Below are 24,356 nucleotides of genomic sequence, written 5' to 3' on the forward strand. Positions count from 1 at the left end.
CCTGCGGCCGTATGCACTCGAAAATGCGTTTGGCCATGAGCATCTTGAACGGCATCCTGTGAAGGGAGCGGTTCAAGACGCGCAAGTCCAGGATTGGTCGTAACCCACCGGACTTCTTCGGTACAATGAAGTAAGGGCTGTAAAAGCCAGACTTCATTTCGGCTGGAGGGACAGTCTCGATCGCACCCTTCGCCAGTAAGGTAGCGACCTCCGCTCTCATAACAGGGGCATTGCCACCGACCATAGTGAAGCGGACTCCCCTGAACCGGGGAGGAGACCGCACGAACTGAATCGCTTAGTCGAGCCTGATGGTCCTCGCGACCCAGCGGGACAGCCTGGGAAGCTCTAACCAGGCTTCCAGGAACTGTAAGCGGGGTCATGCGGACCACAGACGTACCCTCGGTGGTGCAGCGAGGCGAAATGACCGGCCCAGGCATGGGTGGCATAGCGGCCCAGTGCGGGGGCACGGTCATTAGCCGCGTCCTGCCAGAGGAGGCCAGGGGAGGACCAGCGTCCCACAGGGGCGTGCTCTGGCAGGGGTTTGGCGACAGAGGGGGACGAGAGTGGCGAGGCTCGAGAGCGGTGCGCACTGTCATCCGAGAACTCTGTGTGCTCAGAGATGGGGAAGTGAGTTCTTTCTTTAACCACATTAGGGTGCTGCCCATCGTGGGACGAGCAGCGGGAGTGGGAAAACCAAGGATTCTCCTTCGGCCCTCCACCGGGGGAAGGAGCGGCCCTGCTACCGTCTCCTGCAAAGAACTCAGTGTCATCTCTGAGCAGCCGTCTCAGGAGCGCCGCTTTGCTTGGCGTTTAGCGGGGCCCGGGGTGGGAGAGGGCTGTGGCGCCTTCCTGCGGCGTCCTCCACGACACGACCCAGATGGCGGCTGCTGCTGGGGTTGTGCGGGAGGGGCGGGAGCCGTAGGAGGGCGCCCTCGGCGGCGAGCAGACTGAGGCACCTGTGTCGACGGCTGGGTGGAGGCAGCAGCTGGCCGTCGGGGCAGGACGTGTTTGAGAGCCTCAGTCTGCTTCTGGGCGGTCGAGAACTGCTGGGCAAAGTCCTCAACCGCCCCGCCGAAGAGGCCAGCCTGGGATATGGGAGTGTCGAGGAACCGGGTTCGCTCGGCCTCACGCATATCGGCCAGGTTGAGCCACAGATGTCTCTCCTGGACCACGCAAGTGGACATCACCTGACCCAGGGAGCGTGCGGTCTCCTTCGTCGCTCGGAGAGCAAGGTCGGTGGCGGCACGCAGCTCATCAAAGAGCCCTGGGTCAGTCCTCCCCTCGTGCATGTCACGCAACATCTGGGCCTGGTAGACCTGGAGTATTGCCATGGCATGCAGTGAGGAGGCCGCCAGCCCCGCAGCTCTATAGGCCTTCGCCACAAGTGTGGAGGAGAACCTACAGGCCTTGGAGGGGTGCTTAGGGTCACCGTGAGAAGAAGCACTCTGAGGACACAGTTGCATCGCAACAGAGCGTTCAACCCGGGGAACCCCAGTGTACCCTTTGGCAGCCGCCTGATTGAGAGGAGGCAAGGCGGAGGAGGTCGCCGAGCGATCACGGGAAGACAAGGGTGCCTTCCAGGACCTTGTGACCTCCTCATGCACGTCCGGGAAGAAAGGCATTGGGGTCACGCGCTGACGAGGATCAGCAGGGGCACCCAAAAACCAATCGTCCAGGACCAGGACCAGGTGGCGGGGACCACTCAAGACTGATGGCCGCGGCTGCCCGGGAAAGCATGGCCGTCATCTCGGGATCAGACTCGGGCAATGCTGGGACACCCGAAGGTGGCAGCACAGCCGAATCCTCACTTCCCAAGGACTCCTGCCCACCTTGTGATGCAGCGATCGACATCACATCTTCCTCTGGAGCGCCGAATGAGACCCGCGGCAAGTCAGAGGACTGTACAGCGGGCTCATTCGAAACACTCGCGGGTTGCACGGCGCTAGAGGACGGTGTGGAGCGTGGAATAGTCGGCGCGGCGCACACTGTAACCCTCAAGTCACCCTGGCCGCCAGCCGAAGTACCAGCTCTCGTGGAGCCCGTAGATCGGGGTGCGGATGAGGGGACTCTACCATGAAGGTCATTGACTCTAGACCGCAACCGTGCGATGGGCATGTTCCCGCAATGGGAACATGACTCATCCACAAACGCTGCCTTAGCGTGCTCAATACCCAGACACACAAGACAGCGATTGTGCCCATCAGATTCAGAAATGAATACACCGCTACCAGAAGTGCACGGGCGAGGCATCATTAAAAAGACGTGCCACGTGCAAGCTCTTTTAGAAAGGAGATTTCTCCGCAAATGCTGAAGCGACCAGGGAGAGAACACACAAACACTAGCAAATCACTGCACAGATAAGCAGGGAATGTGCACTCGCTGGAACTCGCTGTCACACCAACACTTGGAGAGAGGCTCGTTCGAAGAGAAGAGAGATGAATCTCAGGATTGGCTTGTGGAGTGAAGTATATCAACTTGGCTCCGAAGCGAAAACCTATCTGCATGTTGCCAGCGCACTTCCTTATATACTCCCAGGGTGGGGCGGAGATACGCTATGCAAATTCCGCAGACCCATGGCATTTCTTTGCCATTGGCTCGTTTTATATACTCGAAGATGATAGGCTTTCTAAGCGAAACCCCATTCGTCGTCATCCGACGTAACTCGGAGTGACTACGAAAGGGAACTGAGTTTATAAAGCACATTTGTTATGGCAAAAAGGCAGTTTCAATTAATGTAATCTAGAGAGTAATCTTTGATTAAATTAGAGTGGAGTGGTATTTTATATTGTTGATTATAGTGGCCCTCTGGTTCTAACAATTTGAGCTCCCACATAATTCTGTCACTCACTCACTCACTCACTCACTCACTCACTCACTCACTCTCTTTCTCTCTTTCTCTCTCTCTCTCTCTCTCTCTCTCTCTCTCTCTCTCTCTCTCTCTCTCACACACTCACACACACATTTTTGCCTTTTGTTTTTGTTGTGACTTTTTTGTAGCCTGTTTTGTGATATTCAGAGTTTGTCTTTTTTTTTTTTGATTGTCACTATTGTTGATATTCATATGCTGATTCTTGATGTCTGTTTGAGTCTATTTGATGCTGTAGTTTTAGACTTCCTTTTGTGAATGTTGAGTTTAAAAAATCCTTCAAAATAACTAGTTGCTGTTGAAACTCGCTGTAGCTTTACAGTGGTGTCAATGTAGAATTTACATGTATTAATATTACAACATGCTGTTGAGAAAGGGTTAAATATTGCAAATCTGTTTAGAACTCAGTTACAGCAGCCAGTCAGTTTTAAGCATATCGTTGTCATGTAAACATACCCTAAGACTGTGGCTGAAGTCAGTTTTTATTATTGGGTTTCTCTTTCCTTCAATGATTCTGCTTTTTAATAAAAGGTGTTCATCACCAATACCCAATTATCACATAATTAATCACTTAATTATTTAATTAACTCCAACATTGCTTCAGTGTTAGTTTCTAACTCTCATGAGACACCGAGCAGTGTTCATTTAATATCTGGGATTTTGCTGTGTTGTAATTTCCTCTCTTATTTTATATGCAGTGACTGTCATTATCTTGGCATTCCTAATGGCTTTGACTATGAGCGTCTACTGAAATCTGCACGAGTGTGTGATATGAATGGGAGGAAACACATCTGCTTCAGAGACAAGGTTCCTGCTAATTCACCTTTTCATTTACATCCATCATAGTGTGTATGCTTTTGTGTTCTGGTTCTTCACCAAGAGACTCACAACTTTTACTTACAACTGGCCAGTTCTAAGAAACTTGGCTAGACTTTGCATTGTCAAAATTGTATCTTATGTAAAGTATGTGCAATGAGCAGCAACTCAGCAACCCGTAACAAACCAGCCTCTAAAGAGAAGCAAGAAAAGTCAAAGAGAAACAAAAATTTAGCGTGAATCAAATGTCCAAAATCCAAACAAACAGTCCAATCAGATAGACAATCCAGATCAGTACAATATTTGATACACTGAATTCTATTTACTGGCAATGCAAATAAAGAATGCCTGATTATTATTTTTAACCAAATTTACTGGGCTATTTATACACTGTTGAGGACAAAGTATTGTATGTCAAAACACTCATTCTAATATATGAGCATTAACCTTGCCTCTTGTGTAAAGAATATTGACTTGAAAGCAAATTTGTTTTGTTGTTGTAATTTTGACTATACCTTTCACTATGTTGTAATATACACTTGTCTGTGTTCTAATCTGTTCATCTTTGTTTCTCTCTCAGGTGGCAGAGAACATTTATGACATGTTTCACACACGATACACTCTTCACCGTCAGGCCCTTCAGCACAAGATTGGCTACATCATCGATGTCAAGTAAGTGTGTGTGCGTGTGCGTGTGCATGCGTGTGTGTGTGTGTGTGTGTGTGTGTGTGTGTGTGTGTGTGTGTGTGTGTGTGTGTGTGTGTGTGTGTGTGTGTGTGTGTGTGAAAAAGGCATATTTATTTGTTTAATTTCTCTGCTTTCATTGTGATATTTCCCCAGATTTTACTCTTGTTCACAGGTGTTTGTTTGTTTCTTTCGGTACATTAGGATCAGGGATGCGTTTGTACTAGCTGATGGCCCGCTGAAGATCTCCAATGCCATAGATGACATGCTGGAGTATACAGAACTCACAGGTCATATAAGGCATCAAATGAAATTGAGAGAAATATTTCTTCTCTAAAAGTAACAATGAAAAAACCTATCCATTTTTCAACCAAAACCACTTATGTCAAACATGTAACTGAGCAATCTGAAGCAGTTGTCAACCATGTAATAGTAAAACAGCTGAATGGAGGTTTTGATATGAGTCTGAATTGTATTGGTTGATATTATGTATTACAGTAAGCTTGACTCACATGGCCTGCATGCGTAAATGGTCTTGTTATGCTACACCAATAATCTACTGACCCATTTCTTTTCCACTTCTCTTTTAGATCACATCATTGATCAGATCTTGAACAAGCCAAACACACGTCTGAAAAAGTGTGTTGGAGAGGCCAGATTGAATGAAGATAAATTAGAGGTAGCCAACCTTGCTTTCTGTTACAAAATCCAATATAACACTTTTTTTTTTATCTGAATGTATTTACACATTTACACATGCATTTACATTCATCTTTACAATAATTTGATTGGCAGAGATCTTCTTAATAGAATACAAAGTGAATTAAAGAGTTTGTATTGCGATACTTCTAAAGCCCTGTCCCAAAAGGTTTATTAGCAGGATTTTTAGCATTTCCTGATTTTATTGATAAACCGTGAAGAAGACACAGGGATCAAAGGAGACAAGGAAAAAGTACTGGGAAATAACCTCTTAATGGAATTATTACTTGTCTGACCTTTCTACTCAGGGCTGTCAGAGCAACAATGGGAGCTGGCTTTTGACCTGGCAAAAATCATATACAGGGTGGGCCATTTATATGGATACACCGTAATAACATGGGAATGGTTGGTGATATTAAAGTCCTGTTTGTGGCACATTAGTATATGTGAGGGGGCAAACTCCTCAAGATGGGTGGTGACCATGGTGGCCATTTAGAAGTCGGACAAACAGGACTTTAATATCACCAACCATTCCCATGTTATTACGGTGTATCCATATAAATGGCCCACCCTGTAGTTCTAATGCAGGGCTGCTCATAATTGATATGTTTTCTGTATATGGTTATGTGTCACTTTATGTGTTGCACATGTAGTGTCAGTTTTATCATCATCCTATCAGTGTTTTATCGTTAAGATAAAAGTCACTGCATATGTTGTTGAAGATAGAATAGTTAAAAGTTTATTTTATTTATATCTTCTATTTTATTTTACCATTTCATTTTTAGTGACTGATGATTTTTCTTTCAAACTCCTTTAGAGAATACTGGAGACCAGCTTGGAGGACAGGTCTGATGAAGACAAGATTGAAGTGTATAAGGTACTCATTTTTTGTTTCTCACAAACACTTGAGATAGTTAATGAGATAGTTATGATGTCATTGTTATGAATTTCTCAAGATTGGTTTTATAAGCTTTTTCCAAACCCACTTGTACACAAAAAGCATTTAATTGTATCTATTATCCATTATAGGGTTGGCTCAATACCACAATTTTATCTTTGGTTTGCCAGATTCTAATAATTCAGTATCAATATTAAATCGATACCATAGTTTACAAATAACCAGCCTCAAAAGATTGCTGAATTAAAAACAATATTATTAAAATTGCACCATACTCAGACTACTCCCCAGTCAACACTATATGGGGAGGCTGCAGACCTGGAGCCGGTAGATCTACGCCCCAGGCAGTTTTACGCCCCTGCACTTCCAGATGCGTCCAGTAGGGGGATATACTGCAAAATAAAACCATTAAATCGACGCTCAAAACTTACATATTAATAACCTTCCTGTTCATAGACTTTGCCCAATTGTGTGTTTTTTGTTAATTTAAATATAAACTTTACAGTGTAGATCTGCACTATGGATTAAAATATCTGTAGATATTCAGTTGGGCTTCACTCTCTTCACTCAGCCTACAGAAGACTATTTGTTTTTGTGAATTAAAAAATTAATAATACACAGTTGAATCAGATGACAAGTAATGATATATGACCTACTGTAGAATAGTTCATTGAATATTGAATATAGACTATATTTTTATAATATATACTATTTTTATATACAGGAGACAGAGTGAAATATGTTGTTGTGAATTAGTTACATTTAGATATTAACCATATTTAGCCTATTAGACATACAGCACCGTGTAATCATATGGATCCTCGATGAAATATCTACTGTACTATTCACTTTTTTTATGAAGACAAACACAATGTATCCCTTTTCTAAAATTCCAAGGGCCATTTTGAAGAAATAGATAATATTGTTGTTCACAAAAACATTATTTATCAACACCATTTATGAATTATGATGATGACTCCTGTAGATGACTTCCCTATGGCTTGCCACTCTTCTTTAACTGTTTTTCTATCCTCCTGTCAAAGTGCTTCTTTTGTCAAATTCACACGCAGCAGGACTCACTGTTCAATTTTGTATAAAATTCCTGAATACTTAATGTTTTACCACAGTTGCTTTGGTACATTTCTCAGATCACTACTGAAATTCTCATAACTACTTTTGAACAAATTGCCAATGCTTTGGTAAATTCATGCAACTGATTATGAATTGCCTTGCTGCTTCCTAATTTATCAATTCATTATTTCCTTCATTAGTGAAATTCTAAATACACCTCTGCAATTCATCAATTCAGGACACATTTACAAAATAAAGTCTAATAGAAATGTATTGAAAACATGCTTGACAGTTTATAGTCAACCATTTTGCATTTATTGACTTATGCAAGGAACTAATGCCTATGTTTTGAGAAGTATGACAATTCATCAGAGAAATAGTATAATAGGCCTATATTTTGATCAACATGACATAATTAGTTGATGATGTAGGAAACAGCAGACAGTTGTACATTATCAATTGCATGAATGTACTAAAACATTTGCAATTTGTATAAAAAAATGAGAAATTGCTTTTATGATGTGCACCAGTGACAAGATGATGTGATTTCAGTTGTGATCTGAGAAATGCATCAAATCAAATAGGATAAACTATAAGACTTATTGGAGACCCTGCAGAATCACTGTAGACCCCCTAAGAGTCACAGACCACATAAAAGAAAGTGTTACGAGAACACAAACTGCCTTTTTAATTTGAGTTTCATATCTGTGGGTATTTCATAAAAAATAAAAATAAACATAAAAAAATTTAAAAAGGACATCCATGGTGAATTTGATCTTGTCACAGTGTGTGTGGGTGTGCTTCCCAGAATTGTCAGGTAAGTGTGGATTACATCAATTTGCTCCTGATTTTCAAAGTAGGCTACAACGGCACAGGCACTTGTTGGTGGAACACTTTTGGAAAAAGTGTCAAGACACTTTGATTTCTTTTGGCCACTGATGATGAACTGTGCAAAGAAAATTGAAAATGACATTAAAAACATGTCTTCTGTATATATAAGTACATATAAGTCCTCTGTAAGTCATTTATAGAGAGAGAGAGAGAGAGAGAGAGAGAGAGAGAGAGAGAGAGAGAGATCAGTAGTCCAGTTCAGTAAGCTATTTTATGAAAAATGTATATTTAGATATAAATTAGATAGTTAGATCATCTCATTTATAAGAAACAACTCAAACCAGAAAGGAGTAAACAGAGGAAGAAGAGGCCATCTCACGCAAGATAAAGACAAGCAACAAAAGAAAATGCAAAAGAAAATTAATTTTGAAACTGACTAGGGCAGCTAAACTTACACGTGGTTAGCTAAGTGTAAGCAAGACAGAACATCAACCTGACTGTCCAGAACTTTTTGCTCTATCAAGCTAATTGTTTATAAATAATAAATGTTTCTTCATGGCTAAACAAAAATAACTTTAGCAGATTATTTAATATACCTCAATTCGTGTCGCTGTACAGCCTCCCCCTACTGGACGCATCAGGAACAGCAGGGGCGTAAAACTGCCTGGGGCGTAGATCTACCGGGCTCCAGGTCTGCAGCCTCCCCCTACTCAGTCAACATGCGAGATCATGTGATGATCACATTGACATCACACAATTCTTATACGGTGATACTCAACAGTGTGAGTAATACGAGCTCATTGGGCCTCATTTATGAAACACGTACAACCGAAAACTGTGCATATAGCCGTATCCACGCAAAACTTGACATTTATCAAGTAGGACATGAGCGGTGGTACGATCAAATCTCACGTCATGTCTCAGCTCATGTACGCAAGTTTTTATAGTGTGAACTTGTGTTCAGTATAGTAAATCTACTGGAGATTTGTAATGAGAGCGTTTTGTTAATTTAGATTATTTTCCTGACCGACAACCGAAGCTCAATCGATCACTAACCTCTAAAGGGTAACTAAACCCCTGGTCAGAGCCTGACTTCACCCACTGGCAATATTTGAAAAATGCTGGAAAAGTGGGCAGAGCCCAGCGGAGATAGAGGGGACGAACCGAGTTGGGGGGCGTGCACCTGAGACCCTCTGTCAGACTCTAAAATGGAGAGTGAAAGTATGTGCATCTGATGAGTTTTATCGAGTTGATGTCAATAGCATGCGCTCTCTGTAGGCATATTCATATTTATGTGAAAAAATCCAGCAAAATGCGCTGGCGCGTTTATCGACCCCAGAGGATTAACTTTAGCCTAACCATAAATTGTGATTTTATATATATATATATATATATATATATGATCACTCACATCAAGACGCCCCTGCGGTGGTGGAGTCCATGCAGGAGGAGCAGCGTTTGGCACTGCGTCGCTTTTCAGTGCGAGCTGTGTGGAGAAGCCCATTTCCACCTCTATTGCGTTGGAGAAGCAATTCCACGTAAAATGCAGGTTTCACACTCACGGTCTTCCAGGCCAAGTGCATGCAACCACTAGCGCCTAATTTCCAAGTCTATTGGAAAGCTATGCAGTCCAGCAATGCTGTTGAAACCAGCAACACTACACCTACGTACCCTCCTGCCCACTGTACAATACAGATAAATCTACGCTAGCTCATACCAAGGGCGTGGTGAGCTCGTACCAAATACCATGTATTTGACATACACTGTCATAGCGGCCATAAAAGACAAAAGATATAATAAGTTAAAAACTTTTGTAGAAGTCTGCCAGAAATAAAGTCAGTCTGGTTAGTAATAAGTGAAGCTGGTAATGCTGTTTGTGGAGTTGTTTAATCCTCCTCTGCTGAGATCTTCACAGATTTAATGTCTTCTTTTCTCTTCAGTTGATTTCATCTGTGGCTGAAGTCAGTTGTAGTTCTTGTGTTTCTGCTCTGCTCTTTTTCTGTTCTCTTCAGAAAGTAAAAGTCCTCCTCAGTATTTTGTTCCAATCACCTGGATTTGCTAATTCAGCAGGAGAGAGAACTAATTAGTGAAATCAGATGACTGAGTTTATGGGTGGAATAAACATATGGCAGGACTTCTACTTTCTGACCCCTGTACTATACAACTCTGCTCCCGATTTATCTTGTACCTCAATGTTGTTACTTTTGCTGGTTTCGTGTCAGTTTGGGTAACACACTGTAACACACTAGCAATGAACTTTGGAACAGCATTGTATCAGCCAAAATCATGATATTATACCGTTTGAAATATATGCTGCATGTCTTTTGTTTTATATCACTGTGTATCTTTTCTTGTAAGTTTCTCGTCAGATTCATATTTTGCAAGATTTAAACACTGAAAGAAATTAAAAAGCTGTATATATCTTTTGTTGATATAATTTTTATTTTAGCTTGATGTTTGACTGATTTACTTTTCCAAAACCTTTAGGTCAAAGTAAGTGAAAGCTGGATGACAATGGTCAACAACTACAACCAGTTGGCCAACACAGCACTGAGTGGTTCTGACTTTAACATTTGTGTAGGTTTGAATAGTAAAAACTACCTCTTTCTTTTCATTGTTTAAACTATTTCTACATAGTTTAGGAAAGTCTTTTAAACCTATTGTGTGATTTTTGGTTGTACTTGTTGCTGCAGGTATCCATGCCAAAGATTCATAAATGGCTTGTTAGTGTGAACTACAATATAAAGGATCAGAAATATCGGGAGGTCCAGCTGAAAGCTGAGGAGTGCTTTCAAAAGTGGTGTGAGGAAGAGGAGTTCATTGATTCAGGTAAGTGCTACACTGTTAACCCTTGCTGTAAAAAAAGGACAAATTCTGACAATATCATACCATTTATCATACCATCAAACACACCTGATTCAACACATCAGCTCATTAGAAGAAACTCCAGGACAGGGATGGGCAAATGCTTTCCTGGAGAGCCACTGTCCTGCAGAGTTTAGCTCCAACCCTGATAAACTCTCCTGTCTGTAGCTTTCTAGTAATCCTGAAGACATTGATTAGCTGGTTCAGGTGTGTTTGATTAGGGTCCCAGATAGATAGCAATCATCAAAATAATGTTACAGTTTTTTTCGATTGCTAAATGACAGTGAGCACAACTGGAGCTAAACTGCAAAACTCTAACTACAGTCTGCACTACCAACAGTCACCTGAGCTAAACCGTTCACATCACCTGCAAAACTCACTCCAAGCAACACAACTCTTAACACACGGCTCAAAACAGGCTCAGTGCAGCCAAACACTATGCACAACCCTCACTAAGATAACACACACTGTCACTCAGAACACACTGGCCCTCATTTATCAAAAGTGCGTACACAAAATTTCCAGCGTACACCTGGCGTACACCCAAAACCACGGTGACTTTGAGATTTATCAATATGGACGTTGGCGTACGGCACGCTCAAATCCTACGCCAGCTCAGGAGGTGGTGTACGCACGTTTTGAGTGCGGGAATGCGCAGAGAAACAATTCCTAACACCACAAAACGCACTGACAAACTAAAAGATATGATATATTATGACCCACTGTAAAAAAACAACAACATAGTAATTATAAACTTCAGTGTTTATTTTTGTGCAACATGGACTTCAATGTTTAAATTGTGTGACTTTACCAAAGCATTTGAATTGTAGGCATATGTATTCCTTAAGTTGCGAGCCTGTGCGCTTTACCTGACGTTTCAAGCCTTGTTTATACTTTCGCCTGGCTCCGCAGCGCGAGTCTCCGCAGACTGCGCGCGCACCTCCCCAAACGGACGAGGCGTTTATACTCGACGCGCTCGCCGTTGTACTATTCTTTGAAACGATGGTTAGGCCAGGGTTAGGCCCGGCAGGTGTGCACGGGCTGGGTTTAGTAATGAAAGGCTTTCAATGACCAAAAAAATAATTCAGACTGACAAAATAATAAAAATGCCATTCTTCTTCTTTTAAATAATAATAATACAAATAATAATAATAATAATAATAATAACGACATTCTTCTTCTAAATAACAATAAGCCTCATTAATAATAAAAATCTAGAAATCAATTTAGTTTCTTTCCACTTCCCTGGTTTCGCTTTCTCTTTCTCAAAGAAGTTTCTCTTCTTTGCCGTCTTCCGTGTGTCCATGGCATAAAATGAGGGCGTGGGGGGAGCGGAGACTTGAATATATAGGGGCGTGTTATTCTAATGACGATCGTTTTCAGCCGCGGCATTTATCAAGCGCAGGTATTGCGTACACCTGGATTTCAAAGGTACGCACAGCTTCATAAATCAGGCGGTGAGAAGAGTGTAAGCATAATCTTACGCCAATATATACGCCCGTTTCTACGCAAGAATGATAAATGAGGGCCACTGAGAGGAAAAACACTAGCATCAAACACCAATACAGAAAATACAAACTTTTCATCTTTACAGTTTGAACAATTTCAGTGACTTCATACAAAGTAATATTTTCTTCAAAGAAAAGAGTGACATTGTTTCACATGATTTATTTAACCTTTTAGAACATAACAATTCTTTACTGTAAGGTAAATGAAAATTAGCAGTTTGCGTCAGTAGTCTGTAGTAATTTACGGAATTACAGTAATGAGGAAAAAAAGATAGAAACTAAAAGTACATACTGTAATCGAGCAAATAATTGAGGGGCTAATCCTGCTCTCTCTAGCATCAGGCCACAGGTTTTCATCAACATCACATCTAATGTTCTCTCTTGCCATGCACCTGGGGAAGAACCTTCTGGAGTGCCTTATCCATCCCTGGCAGTCCTCTGGACTCGTGTCCTCACATCCGGCATGCATGGCTTCCAAAAGAGACATTTGGTCATGTGGGTGGTGACCAAACACTTTCCACCTCCACCCAAACAGAAAAAAAAAATATTGAAATATATTTTACAGTAAAGTGTAAAAAATGTATGTGGCATATATTCCAAATACACTGAAATATATTTGCATTGTTGGTCACTTATATTTATCATTTTGAAATATATTCTGAAATATAACAAAAATATATGATGTTACTGTAAGTGTGAAATATATTTACATATATTTAACAAAAATATATTTATTGGGCCAATTTCTAATATTTGCATATATTCCAAAAATATATTTCAAATATATTTATTTTGTGTATGGGAGCCTTTCAGCTGAAATTGCAATCAGTAGTGTTTGAAAGGCACAAGGCTGAAATCTGTTCTGTTTTGAATGTGTGGTTCACAGTTTTGACAGCAGTGTGTTAGCATTTGAACAAAGTGCTGTAAATCCACAGTGTTGTGCAGGTTGTGGTTAAAGTCATGGGATAAGTGTGTAGAGTTTTGAAAACTGTGTTCCAGCAATGAGAAACAAACTAGAGTTTGGTCCACATGAACTGCTGCTGTGCAGACTGTAGTTAGAGTTTTGCACATGTGACTCCAGTTGTGCCCACTGTCCTTTAGCAATCGAAAAAACTGTAATGTGTCAATGTTAACTGTATTGAATCAACATCTCTTTTGCTCCAGCAAACCATGTGTGTGTGCACAAGTGTGACCTGCAAAAAGACAGTTCAAGCAGCAAAATAAAAACTTTTTAAGTTTTAAAAGTCAAGGGTCAGCATCCCAACTAAAGCAAACACTGATCTCTATAATGGTCACTTCAAACCAAACATTTTCAATTAAACATCTTAATACAAACTTCTGTAGATGTCAAACAGAAATAAAGTCAGTCTGGTTAATAATGTGTAATAATGTATAATGGCTGGAAGTCAGTTGTAGTTCTTATGTTTCTCTATTTTCTGTTCGTGTTCCTCTTTCCTGTGTAGTTGCAGGTCTAGCACACTGTAAAAAAGAATACACTGATTTTATTGATATCTAATCAATAAAAATGAGGCAACAGATTACAAGCAATATTATTAATTAAATTTAACAAATTAGAATTGAGTAATAATTAATCAAATTAATTCCTTAAAAGTTAACCATTTAAAATGAGTAAAATTGACAAAATATCTTTTATTGCCAACATTGAAGACACCTGGTGTTAACAAGCAGAATCACTGAAGGAGAAAACCATAATTAAAGTCACCATTGTGGAGATCAGTGTGTGTTTTAGTTGGGCTCTTGACCCTTAACTTGTTAATTTTAAGTTTTATTTGGCTGCTGTACCTGAGTTATAACAGTCAGATGAACAAATAGAAAAGGTGATCTGTGTTGGTTGTGTTTTAACATAATCATTATTTCACAATCATTTGACCTGAATCACTGAACTCGTATAGAGTCCAATTTATGAGTATGAATATTTTACTGTAAAAAAAAAAAAGCCTGGTAAGGTCTAACAGTGTACTGTAGTATGTCTGCATTTATGTGTTTCTAATGTTTGTGTGGTTCTTTTTAAAACTTGATCTTTATTTTATGGATTTAGTGGACTTTTTTTTCCCAAGAAATTTGATTTATTTCTTATGTTGAGTACATAGCATTTCTTTTCCTTTTAATCTGAGTTTTCCTAACCAGTCAAAAATGGTCAGCTATTTCTTAAGTTCACTTGATTTGTATAAATCTAAAATATATATTTATAATGTGCATGTGTAATCCCAGTGGAGTTCACTAACCAGGAAAATTAGCTTCCTATTACAACTGGCCCGACTTTCCCGATAATGTTAATCTCCTAAAGCTATGTCTTAATTTTTATTTTTATTTTGCAATAAAAACGTTTAGTAAAAGGTCAATTTAAGGTCATACTATCTGCCAAACATCATAACTTTATTCTTGTGGCACTAAAACACTGTCATTGAAGTCGAGGACTGCATCTTTGAACAAATCATTCTTTGAACTAATCAGTCTGAATTGCTTCTTTGCCATTTTGCTCTAATATGCAAAAAACTTGGGAGTTATTTACATTTTAATTAAACTCTGACTCCATTATTTTATCTGACTTAAATAATGAATAATAAGCAGATTTCAACCTAAATTCCTCGTGAATTTAAGACATGTTTGATTGATTTTTCTAAATAAGAGCATTTTAAATGTATGATGTCAAGTCAAACTGCAGTGGAACATAATATATTTGTACAGAGTCTGCAGGGCAACCAACAGACAATACTATAAACCCAACAGCAGCACATTACTTTAGAACAGTAAACTGACTGGATTCAGCGGTTTTAATGCACACATGTCAGCCAGTCAGAATCAAGTATTCAACCAGATGTAGTAAAATTATGTTGACCCTTTCCATCCAGACAACCTGTCTGAAGCCCGAAGCATTCTAGGAGACGTTCTCAACAGACGGCTGCCAAAGTTTGTGGGAGAGGCCCGACTGAAGGAAGATGAATTAAAGGTACACTGGGAGAAGATGGTCGAAGATTTTAAAACCCGAACTGAAGATTGGGATGAAAATTACCATGAACAGGTAACCACCATCACCTGATCTCCTTTGACTGCTGCAAATATGTTTGACAAACACACTGTCACAGTGGCCAAAAAAATAAATAAATCACCAGGGCCCGTCTTCATAAAGATTCTAAGAATCCTCTCAGAAAACTCTTAATTTAGCTTAAAAACTTTTACGTAGGAGTCTTAGCTTAAGAGCGATTCGGGACCGATCTGAGAGCAACTCTGAGCAAGGAAAAAAAACTTTCATCTTAGTGAGGAGGCGGGGTTGCTATGTATGACACAATCTTTTGAAGACTGTGATTGGCTGGTTGTCCAAGAAGGAAAAAAAATGTGATTTTAAGTATAGGGTCTATTCTAAGCCTTCACTTTGAAATTACATGCGTAATTTTTCTTATTTGACCATTCTCTCTCTCACACACACACTCACACACACACACATGTGTATATAAATCCTTTTTTTTTAATTTACCATGCTGTTAATTTCCTATAAGGTATTTGAAACGAAATGAACTGTGACACAATAAGAGGTTCTGAAAGTGCTGTAATTGTTTGTATGATCACTCTGCTTACAGAATGTTGTGACAGACCCAAATCATCACTGCTGCATAGTTGCCAAATATCGTAATGTAGTGATTATTTTCATTTCTGCCGCTATGGCATTTCTGCGCTGTGTCGGAGATGTTAGCGCGTCTCTAATAAGATCAGTCACAAACATGATCCCTGCACGATCTAATCTATAGCGTCTTATTATCTCACTGTCATCCATTGTCTGCAACACATTTCTTCTCCCTCTTCGTCTTTCTGTCATTTTCTCCTCTGCTAAAGAAACTCTTAAGCCTCTTAAAAGTCCTCGTCCATGCTCCTAACAATTTTGACCCTAAGACCTCTTTTAAGGGTTAAGATGCTTTCTGAATTACTTTTACAATTAAAGAAAAAATCATAGTAAAGAAAAGAGTAAACGCCCACATTTCTAAGAATTTTCTTAGAATTTTGTCACTAGGAGCTACTCTTTGCATTAAGATTCTTTATGAATATGGGCCCATATCATGAGATCATCTTTCCACAAGTGCCAGATGTAGGCCGGATCTGGGCCGTCACAATGTTGCTATGTGGGCACTTTAGTTTAGAGTTGGTGACCTAGGTCTTGGCCTTTCCCTTTAGTACTCAGCTTATCACGCAGTCCTTCTCTCTTCGTCCATTTAATTCAGGCATACTATGTTAAATACGTTTTATTTGTATTGTGCTTTTCCCAAGATCACTGTGCCTTGCAACCAACAGCAGAGGTCTTTAACCCTGCTCCTGGGGACCCACTGTCCTGCAAAGATCATGTTCAACCAGCATCAGCACAATTGCATGTGTATTTTCAAACAATCCTGAAGAGCTTGATTAGCTGCTTTAGGTGTGTTTGACTTGTTTTGTAGCTAAGCTCTGCAGGACAGTCGGTCCCCAGGAGCAGGGTTGAATACTTCTGACCAACAGCAAATATAAATGCCAAATAAATCTGGGCAAATACAATAATGAATTAAGTATACACATCAAACACCATAGGCAATTATGGAATCTGAATCAAATGTAAAGTCCGTGCTGAAAATGTACAAATATCTGACCCAACATTCTAAACAGAATGAGCAGTAGAGTCAAAATTATGTAACCAGTGGGTACATCAATTAACATGTGTCAACATGAGGAAATGAGCTTATAAATCATACTAAGTGATATTTTTTGAAAATGTAAAAAATGCTGAAAGTTTTGTGTGATGGGAACATAGGTTGGGTGTTTCTGCAGCCGTACCCATGACCCAAAACTTTCAGCAATTTGTATTTTTACACTATATGATGCAGCATCTCAGTCCCTCCTGGGAACTGTGGCTATGTTAATATTTGAGAAGTTTTCAGATTTATAAAGTTGTATTCTGTAGTGTTAGTTTTAGAATAATCAGATCATATTTTATGCATCAGAAAAATCTGCTGACCGGCTTGAAAGCCCAGTCGAGTGACGCCCAGTCAGATGACATCTTCAAGAAAAAAGTGAATCAGGTACTCATTCCCTCTCAAAAATTAATTTTCTCATGATTAATACAATTAAAAGTGTCCTGAAGCACCCACCCACCTAGCAAACTGAAGAAGGGTTTAAGTGCAAATCCACTCATTTCAGACATAGAGCAAAATGTTACATTAACAAGGGGGATTTTGATGTGCACCTATAGCCCTCACTAAAGAGATGAGCAGATAGTGCAGCATTGCCACCAATAATCAGCACTGCTTTCCAACATAGTGTGTATTCAGAGTTTTTATTTTGTTAGCTTTATCAGACAATATAACATTTTATCAGTTTGGAGTCAGAGCACACTGCAAAATATACTTCATTATTATTGAAGATATATTTCAATACATAATATTATTTAAGATAAAAGCATTAAATTACTTTGTGTATTTTCTTATATGATAATATCTACCCTTCTAAATGCTTTAGGACATACTGCTGGCCAGTTTGGGAGACAAGCCTGATGAAGCTTTCGAGATTGAGGTAGTCATTCAATTTCTCACTTGGCATTTGTGGTACAGGATTATAATATTGCAATTATACATTTCTCAAGAGTACACAGCAAAATCCCCAGTGTTAAATTACTCTGTGTTTATATGAGTCCACACTCAGAGTGTTATAAGTAACACTGAAGCAGTGTTAAAGTTAATGAGATAATTAAGTGTTTAATTTAGTGATGATTGAACATTATTGAAGACACCTGATGTTAACAAGCAGAATCACTGAAGGAGAAAATCACAAATTGTAAGCCACCGTTATGACGATCACCACCCTTATATTATTACCTTTAGATTTTGTCTGGCTGCTGTATCTGAGTTATAACTCTAGGACATTAGAACATTGTTGAGATTCATCAGCATATGAATCTCAACAATGGTGACATGTTTCATGCTGCAGTGCATTCTGGGTGGCACCATAGTACAAAACTCATGGCTCCCAGCATGCACTGCAGCATGAAGCATGTCACCATTGTTGAGATTCATATGCTGATTCTTGATATCTGTTTCTAAAAGAAAAAAAATAAATAAAGGTGATTTTCAAAAAATGTCTGCACTGTATATAAAGGTCAAAATTCAGAATATTTTCTCTGTCAATAAAGGTGAAAGTTATTTATTAATGACAACTTTGGTCAGGGATATGATTAGTGCATCATTCTACGTTATGATAAAGCAATCTATAACACCTGAACGCCTTTGTGTTTGGCTTCCTTTGTAACAAATGATGTGCTTTGGTAAACACTCTTACAAAGAGCAAAATTGCACTCGAATTGCTAAGTCAAACTGACCAACTAAAGGAAGCACTGATCACCATAATGGTGCAACATCGTTCATCAACATCGTTGTTTAATCCTCCTCTGCTGAGATCTTCACAGATTTAATGTCTTTTTATCTTCATCAGGGGCCGTATTCACAAAGCATTTTATCTTACCACTAGGAGTACTCCTAAATCGCACTAAAAGATTTTAGCTAGGAGTTTTCTCTTAAAAGTTATTCACAACGCCTTTCAGACCTACTCTTAGTAAAGAAAAATGACAACTCCTAAACTAAGAGTGAGTCTTTGTTGCTATGGATGACGTCATTACTCATGCACGAGCTTGACTGAAGTGACCACCTTGATTGGCTGATGATTGTAACGCGGGAATGATTCCAAACACCTCCCCTACGATGATGATTGACAGGTGACAGGTCTGAGAATGCGTGCGCTACACAAGTAGTGCGAAGGACGGAAGATGATGAATAACTGAATAAACAGCCTAAATGAATAAAGAGTAAGGCAAAACAAATAGCCTAGTAGCCTAATGAAACATATGGATTGATGCAATATCTTTGCAACATTATTGAATTAATCTGTCACTATATGCCTCTGCCTACGTTTGCAAAGAGAAGAACATTTTAATTTGATTCACAATGAAACGTTACAATTAGTTTACATGCAATGAATGAGTAGCCTAGTTTTGGTTGTTGTTGGTGGCGGTATTGCATCCCTAGTTACGCCTACAATGCAAAATTGTTCCCTCGCGATTGGAAGCTCCTGTAGCCGCCGCATACGCATTTCAAAACATCGCAATGTGAAATGCCACAAAAAGCGGTTTGTGAACAGGTCTTAGTGAGTTAGGAGTCCTCTCGACTTCTTTTAAGCTGTCCCAGGCTTAGGTGCTACTTTTAGGGCTAAAATGCTTCGTGAATTACTCTTAGTCAAAAAAATTAGGAGTCCTAAAGTTACGAGTGACACGCCCATTATTTTTAGGAGTTGCTCCTAAATTCGCCAGTTAGGAGCTACTTTTAGCCTTAAAATTCTTTGTGAATACGGCCCCTGATTTAATTTAAGGATGTGGCTCGAAGTCAGTTGTAGTTCTTGTGTTTCTCTTTCCTTCAGTGATTCTGCTTGTTAACAATAACAGGTGTTCATCACTAATGCTCAATCATCACTCAATTGATCACTTAATTGTCTCATTAACTTTAACACTGCTTCAGTGTTACTTTAACACCATGTAGAGTGGGACCATATGTGCTCTGAGCAGAGTTAATTTAACACCGAGGAATTTACTGTGTACGTGAAAGTTTGAAACAGAAAATAGTGGTTTTCATCTTGCCACTTGGTAAAGAAAACACATTTTTACTCAAATTAATCAAAATGGATTTATCGCGTTTTGAAACCAAACTCTTCATATACAGTTTGTACAGTATAAAAACCATGACGTCTATGGAAAGTCCCCATAAAACATGAAAAAACAACGTGTGTGTGTGTGTGCATGCTTGCGTGCGTGCGTGCAAACACAGTTTTTGATGAGTGTGCTAATGAGGTCCAAGTAAGTGTGATTGAACTCCAGGGAGACTGAATGATGTGTGAACGCTGACTGTGAGGGAGATCTTGGTGTAGCTGTGATAATACTAGAGGCAGCTCTTGATGCCCAAAAGTCCCAGTGAAGGAAAGGAACCCAGTGAACACCTGAGATCATGTGGTGATCACAGTGACATTACACCATTCTCATACGGTGATACTCACAGTGTCAGTAATATATGAGCTCATTGTGAATTCATAATGTTGAGCAGGATGAGAAGACGCAGTTCAAATATGGGTCACTGGGGGGAGATTCTACTTCCTGTTTCTCAACACTATTACAGTGATGTCACAGTGGTTTCACATGGTCGGCTCACAGTATGAGTGCACACCCAGATAACAGATGTTTCTTATAAGAACATTCTCCAAACATACAACTGACTTCAGCCTCAGCCTTAGATGAAATAAAAGAAGACATTAAATCTGTGAAGATCTCAGCAGAGGAGGATTAAACAACTCCACAAACAGCATTACCAGCTTCACTTATTACTAACCAGACTGACTTTATTTCTGTCAGACGTCTACAGAAGATCTTATTGAGAATTAACAGAGGTTTAGATGTTTTGTTTTGTGTGATTTTGTGTTTTGTGTTTTACCATTATGGTGATCAGTGTTTGCTTTAGTTGGGCTCTCGACCCTTGACTTTAAGACATTATATTTTCTCTGGCTGCTGTATCTGTGTTTGTAAGACACATTTATGGCAAAAGCCAAAAGAGAACATATCCAGGTGATGCTTGTTTTTTATTGATGATAATAACATTCATCACCTGGATTCAATATACTGTCTTTGTGAGGTATTATTTATTTTACTCTTTAAATTGAAATAGCCCTGTGCCAAATAGCCATAATCATTCATAAAGGGTTTGAAATGTATAATAAGACACAAACATTTGAACTACTGTGTCATTTATACACAAAGAGAGATCAAGAATCAGAGAATGAATGCCAACAATGGTGACAATCAAACGCTTCATGCTGCAATGCATGCTGGGTATGTATTCTTTGTGTGCACTTTGACCTCACATTGTGTCCATAGTATGAGCACACAGTGAGAGCGCTGGGAGGATACACTTTTAGCTCACTGTGAACTCAGATTGTGAACACATCACGGGTATCCTGGGAGCTCATGGTGAGATCACTGAGAGATAAAATTGTTGACTGGGAAGAGAAGGGCAGTATCCATGGCCGGGACAGGAGGGACAGTGTCAGTTTTATCAAATTGTTGCATGATTATCTTATTGTTGTTTTACTACTTCATTTATTGTAGGGTTTTCTTATATGAATAACCTTTCAAATTCATTTAGGAAATACAGGGGGACAGCTCCAAAGCCCAGCCTGTTAAAGCCTTCAAGATCAAAGTCTATCAGGTAAGTTTTAGCTCAGTCATTCATTGTACAGATTTATTGTATAATGAATATGATTTAATAAACTCCTACAAACACACAAAAAGAATTACTGGCATCTCCCTACATACCTGTATTTCTACAACATTTAACTTGTGTATGGGTGTAAATTGTATTTTTTGTTGTTTGTATTAATGTGCATCTTTTTATGTGATACTCACACGTGTCGGTACTATCAGATTTATTTTGTTAGTTTGTAGTCATAGCACATGAAATTAGATATATTATTAAAGACAGAAAAGCCTTATATAAAGTACTGTTCAATTTTTTGGCGGTCAGCAAGATGTTTTATTTTTGTCCAAGGCTGTGTATTAAATCAGAAATCCAGTAAAATGGTAATAATATCAAAATAATTACACTGATCACAGGAATAAATTACATTTCTCAATATATTCACATGGAAAACAGAGGTGAATTGTCAGCATCATTACTCCAGTCTTCACATGTGTCACATGATCCTTCAGAAATCATTCTAATAATATAATTTAATGCTCGACTGATGAATCTGAGTTGATGCTCAAGAAATATTTATGATTATTATCAATGTTGAAAACAGTTGTCAGGATTCTTTGATGAATAGAAAGTTCAAAAGAGCAGCATTTATTTGAAATATAAATAATTTGTAAAAATGTCTTTACTGTCACTTTTGATCAATTTAATGTGTCCTTGCTGAATTAAAGAGCTAATTTCTTTGAAATAATAATATAAAAAAAACTTACTCACCCCAAATGTTTGACTTTATATATTGTAATATGTGTCTAATTGCTAATTTACAATTCAAAAACTTTAGAAACTTCTGGAGAAATACTGGAAGCAAGTAACAGAGCTGGTGGCTAAGGACTGTGAAATTCATGTATGTTTAAGTGGAGAAATATAATTATGAAAAAAATATATTTTTGCCTATTTTGTACCTATTGATTTTCACATTTATCTTTCTGTCGTATATGAAATCTCTTCTCATTCAGGTTCTTGAGATGGGATTTGGTGAAGTGGGTAATGAACCCATTGAAAATGTTTATTTTTACGGCAAGAATGAGCCAAACAAAGCCTTCAAGATGGAGAAGTACCAGGTGCATAATCTCACTTATCTCAAATATTTATTATACAGGATTATTATTCATGATTGTGAATCTCTTGAGCATCAGATTGTCTGTTTAACTGAGTCACTACTAAAATAAATGAATTAGTGACTAGATTTAAGCTCAGGATTTTCAGATTGCTGTAGTTTGTGGTGTGTCCCTGCAGGTGTCCAGTCTCAAGCCAAGGAAGTTTCATGAATGGCTTGTAAGGGTCTATTATGATCGAAAGGGTCAGGAGAGTCAGCAGAAAGCTGAGGACTGCTTTCATAATTGGTGCAAGGACATGGAGTTTGGGGATCATTCAAGTAACTACAATTGTGCTACTCTATAAGCATTTATTTCTATCTGTATTAGTGTAGCATCTGAGTTGTATACTTTTTTACTTTTTACATATTTTAGCAGATGCATTTATTCAAAGTTACAGTATATAAAAAGTAAATGCTCCTAACCAGGTATACTGTGATATAGGCCTGGTTTCACAGACAGGATTTAGAGTAAGCCAGGATTAGGCCTTAGCTCAATTAGGACATTTCAGTAGCTTTTATAAACTTGCTTCAGACAAAAGACTTCTTGCGACATCAAACATCCATTTTAGTCTGGGACTAGCTTAAGCCTTGACAGTGAAACTGACGGAGGTTAAGAGACAGTATTTCCTCTTGTGGTATCTTCAATATAAATCAGACTACTACATACACTCTCAGAAAAAAAGGTACAAAAGCTGTCGCTGTGGCGGTACCTTTTCAAAAGGTACACTTTTGTACCTAAACAGTACATATTAGTCCCTCAAAGGTACATATTAGCAGAGGTGGGTAATCCAGGGGCCAAAGAGTAAAAGTCCTGCCATATGTTTATTCCACCCATAAACTCAGCAGCTGATTTCACTAATTAGTTCTCTCCCCTGTCTGAAATAGCAAATCCAGGTGATTGGAACAAAATACTGAGGAGGACTTTTACTTTCTGAACCTGGTCTTTACTCCTCTGCATAGCAATGCCACATGTCAGCCAAGAGCAAAGAAATAAACCAGAACTGGACATTAACGTAGCCCCAAAAAATCTGTGTATATTAAATATGGAGAAATTTCAGCCACAGCCTTAGATGAAATCAACTGAAGAGAAAAGAAGACATTAAATCTGTGAAGATCTCAGCAGAGGAGGATTAAACAACTCCACAAACAGCATTACCAGCTTCACTTATTACTAACCAGACTGACTTTATTTCTGTCAGACGTCTACAGAAGATTGTATTTGGAATTAACAGAGGTTTAACTCTAATGTGTTTCATTTGAAATCACCATAAGAGTGATTAGTGTTTCCATTAGTTGGGCTCTTAACTCGTATTAAATCTTTTATCTTTTTTGGCTGCTGTGACAGCTTTGTCAATCACATTTACAGCAGCAAAGAAAGCTAAATTGACTTGAGATCAGATGAAGATGGTTTCCTGTTGATGGTTTGATAATCATCATGAAATGACCTGATTCACTAAGGTTTTTATAATTTAACAATTGTGTTGTCACATTAATTTTTTTTTTTCACAACACAAACCCTGTGTTATTGCAGCATGAGATTCAGCAATATTATAACAATCAGAAGACTTTAACAAACATGAACACGAAAAAGCCAGTTCAATATGACACACACAGACATCAACAATCAGCGTATGAATCTCAACAATGGTGACAATCAAAAGTACTTTGCTGCAATGCATGCTGGGTACCAGCATAGTAC

At 39.1% G+C, this 24,356-nt stretch overlaps 1 protein-coding gene across 1 annotated transcript in view; it reads left to right on the forward strand.

Moving 5' to 3' along the window:
* Positions 1-24,356, forward strand: part of LOC311069854 (deoxynucleoside triphosphate triphosphohydrolase SAMHD1-like) — a gene marked incomplete at its 5' end in the record, with an annotated part of 47,733 nt that overhangs the window by 8,077 nt on the left and 15,300 nt on the right. Inside the window, 14 exons of the mRNA XM_084093351.1 lie at positions 3,565-3,673; positions 4,263-4,354; positions 4,571-4,656; positions 4,957-5,045; positions 5,883-5,942; positions 10,353-10,442; positions 10,559-10,694; positions 15,112-15,281; positions 17,224-17,301; positions 17,738-17,791; positions 21,454-21,516; positions 22,343-22,405; positions 22,518-22,622; positions 22,798-22,936. Of these exons, the coding sequence (XP_083949477.1) occupies positions 3,565-3,673; positions 4,263-4,354; positions 4,571-4,656; positions 4,957-5,045; positions 5,883-5,942; positions 10,353-10,442; positions 10,559-10,694; positions 15,112-15,281; positions 17,224-17,301; positions 17,738-17,791; positions 21,454-21,516; positions 22,343-22,405; positions 22,518-22,622; positions 22,798-22,936 (1,334 nt within the window). The remainder of the gene's footprint in view (positions 1-3,564; positions 3,674-4,262; positions 4,355-4,570; positions 4,657-4,956; positions 5,046-5,882; positions 5,943-10,352; positions 10,443-10,558; positions 10,695-15,111; positions 15,282-17,223; positions 17,302-17,737; positions 17,792-21,453; positions 21,517-22,342; positions 22,406-22,517; positions 22,623-22,797; positions 22,937-24,356) is intronic.

This window comes from Abramis brama (genome assembly GCF_963993115.1).
Source record: "Abramis brama genome assembly, chromosome: 2".
Lineage (NCBI taxonomy): Eukaryota > Metazoa > Chordata > Actinopteri > Cypriniformes > Leuciscidae > Abramis > Abramis brama.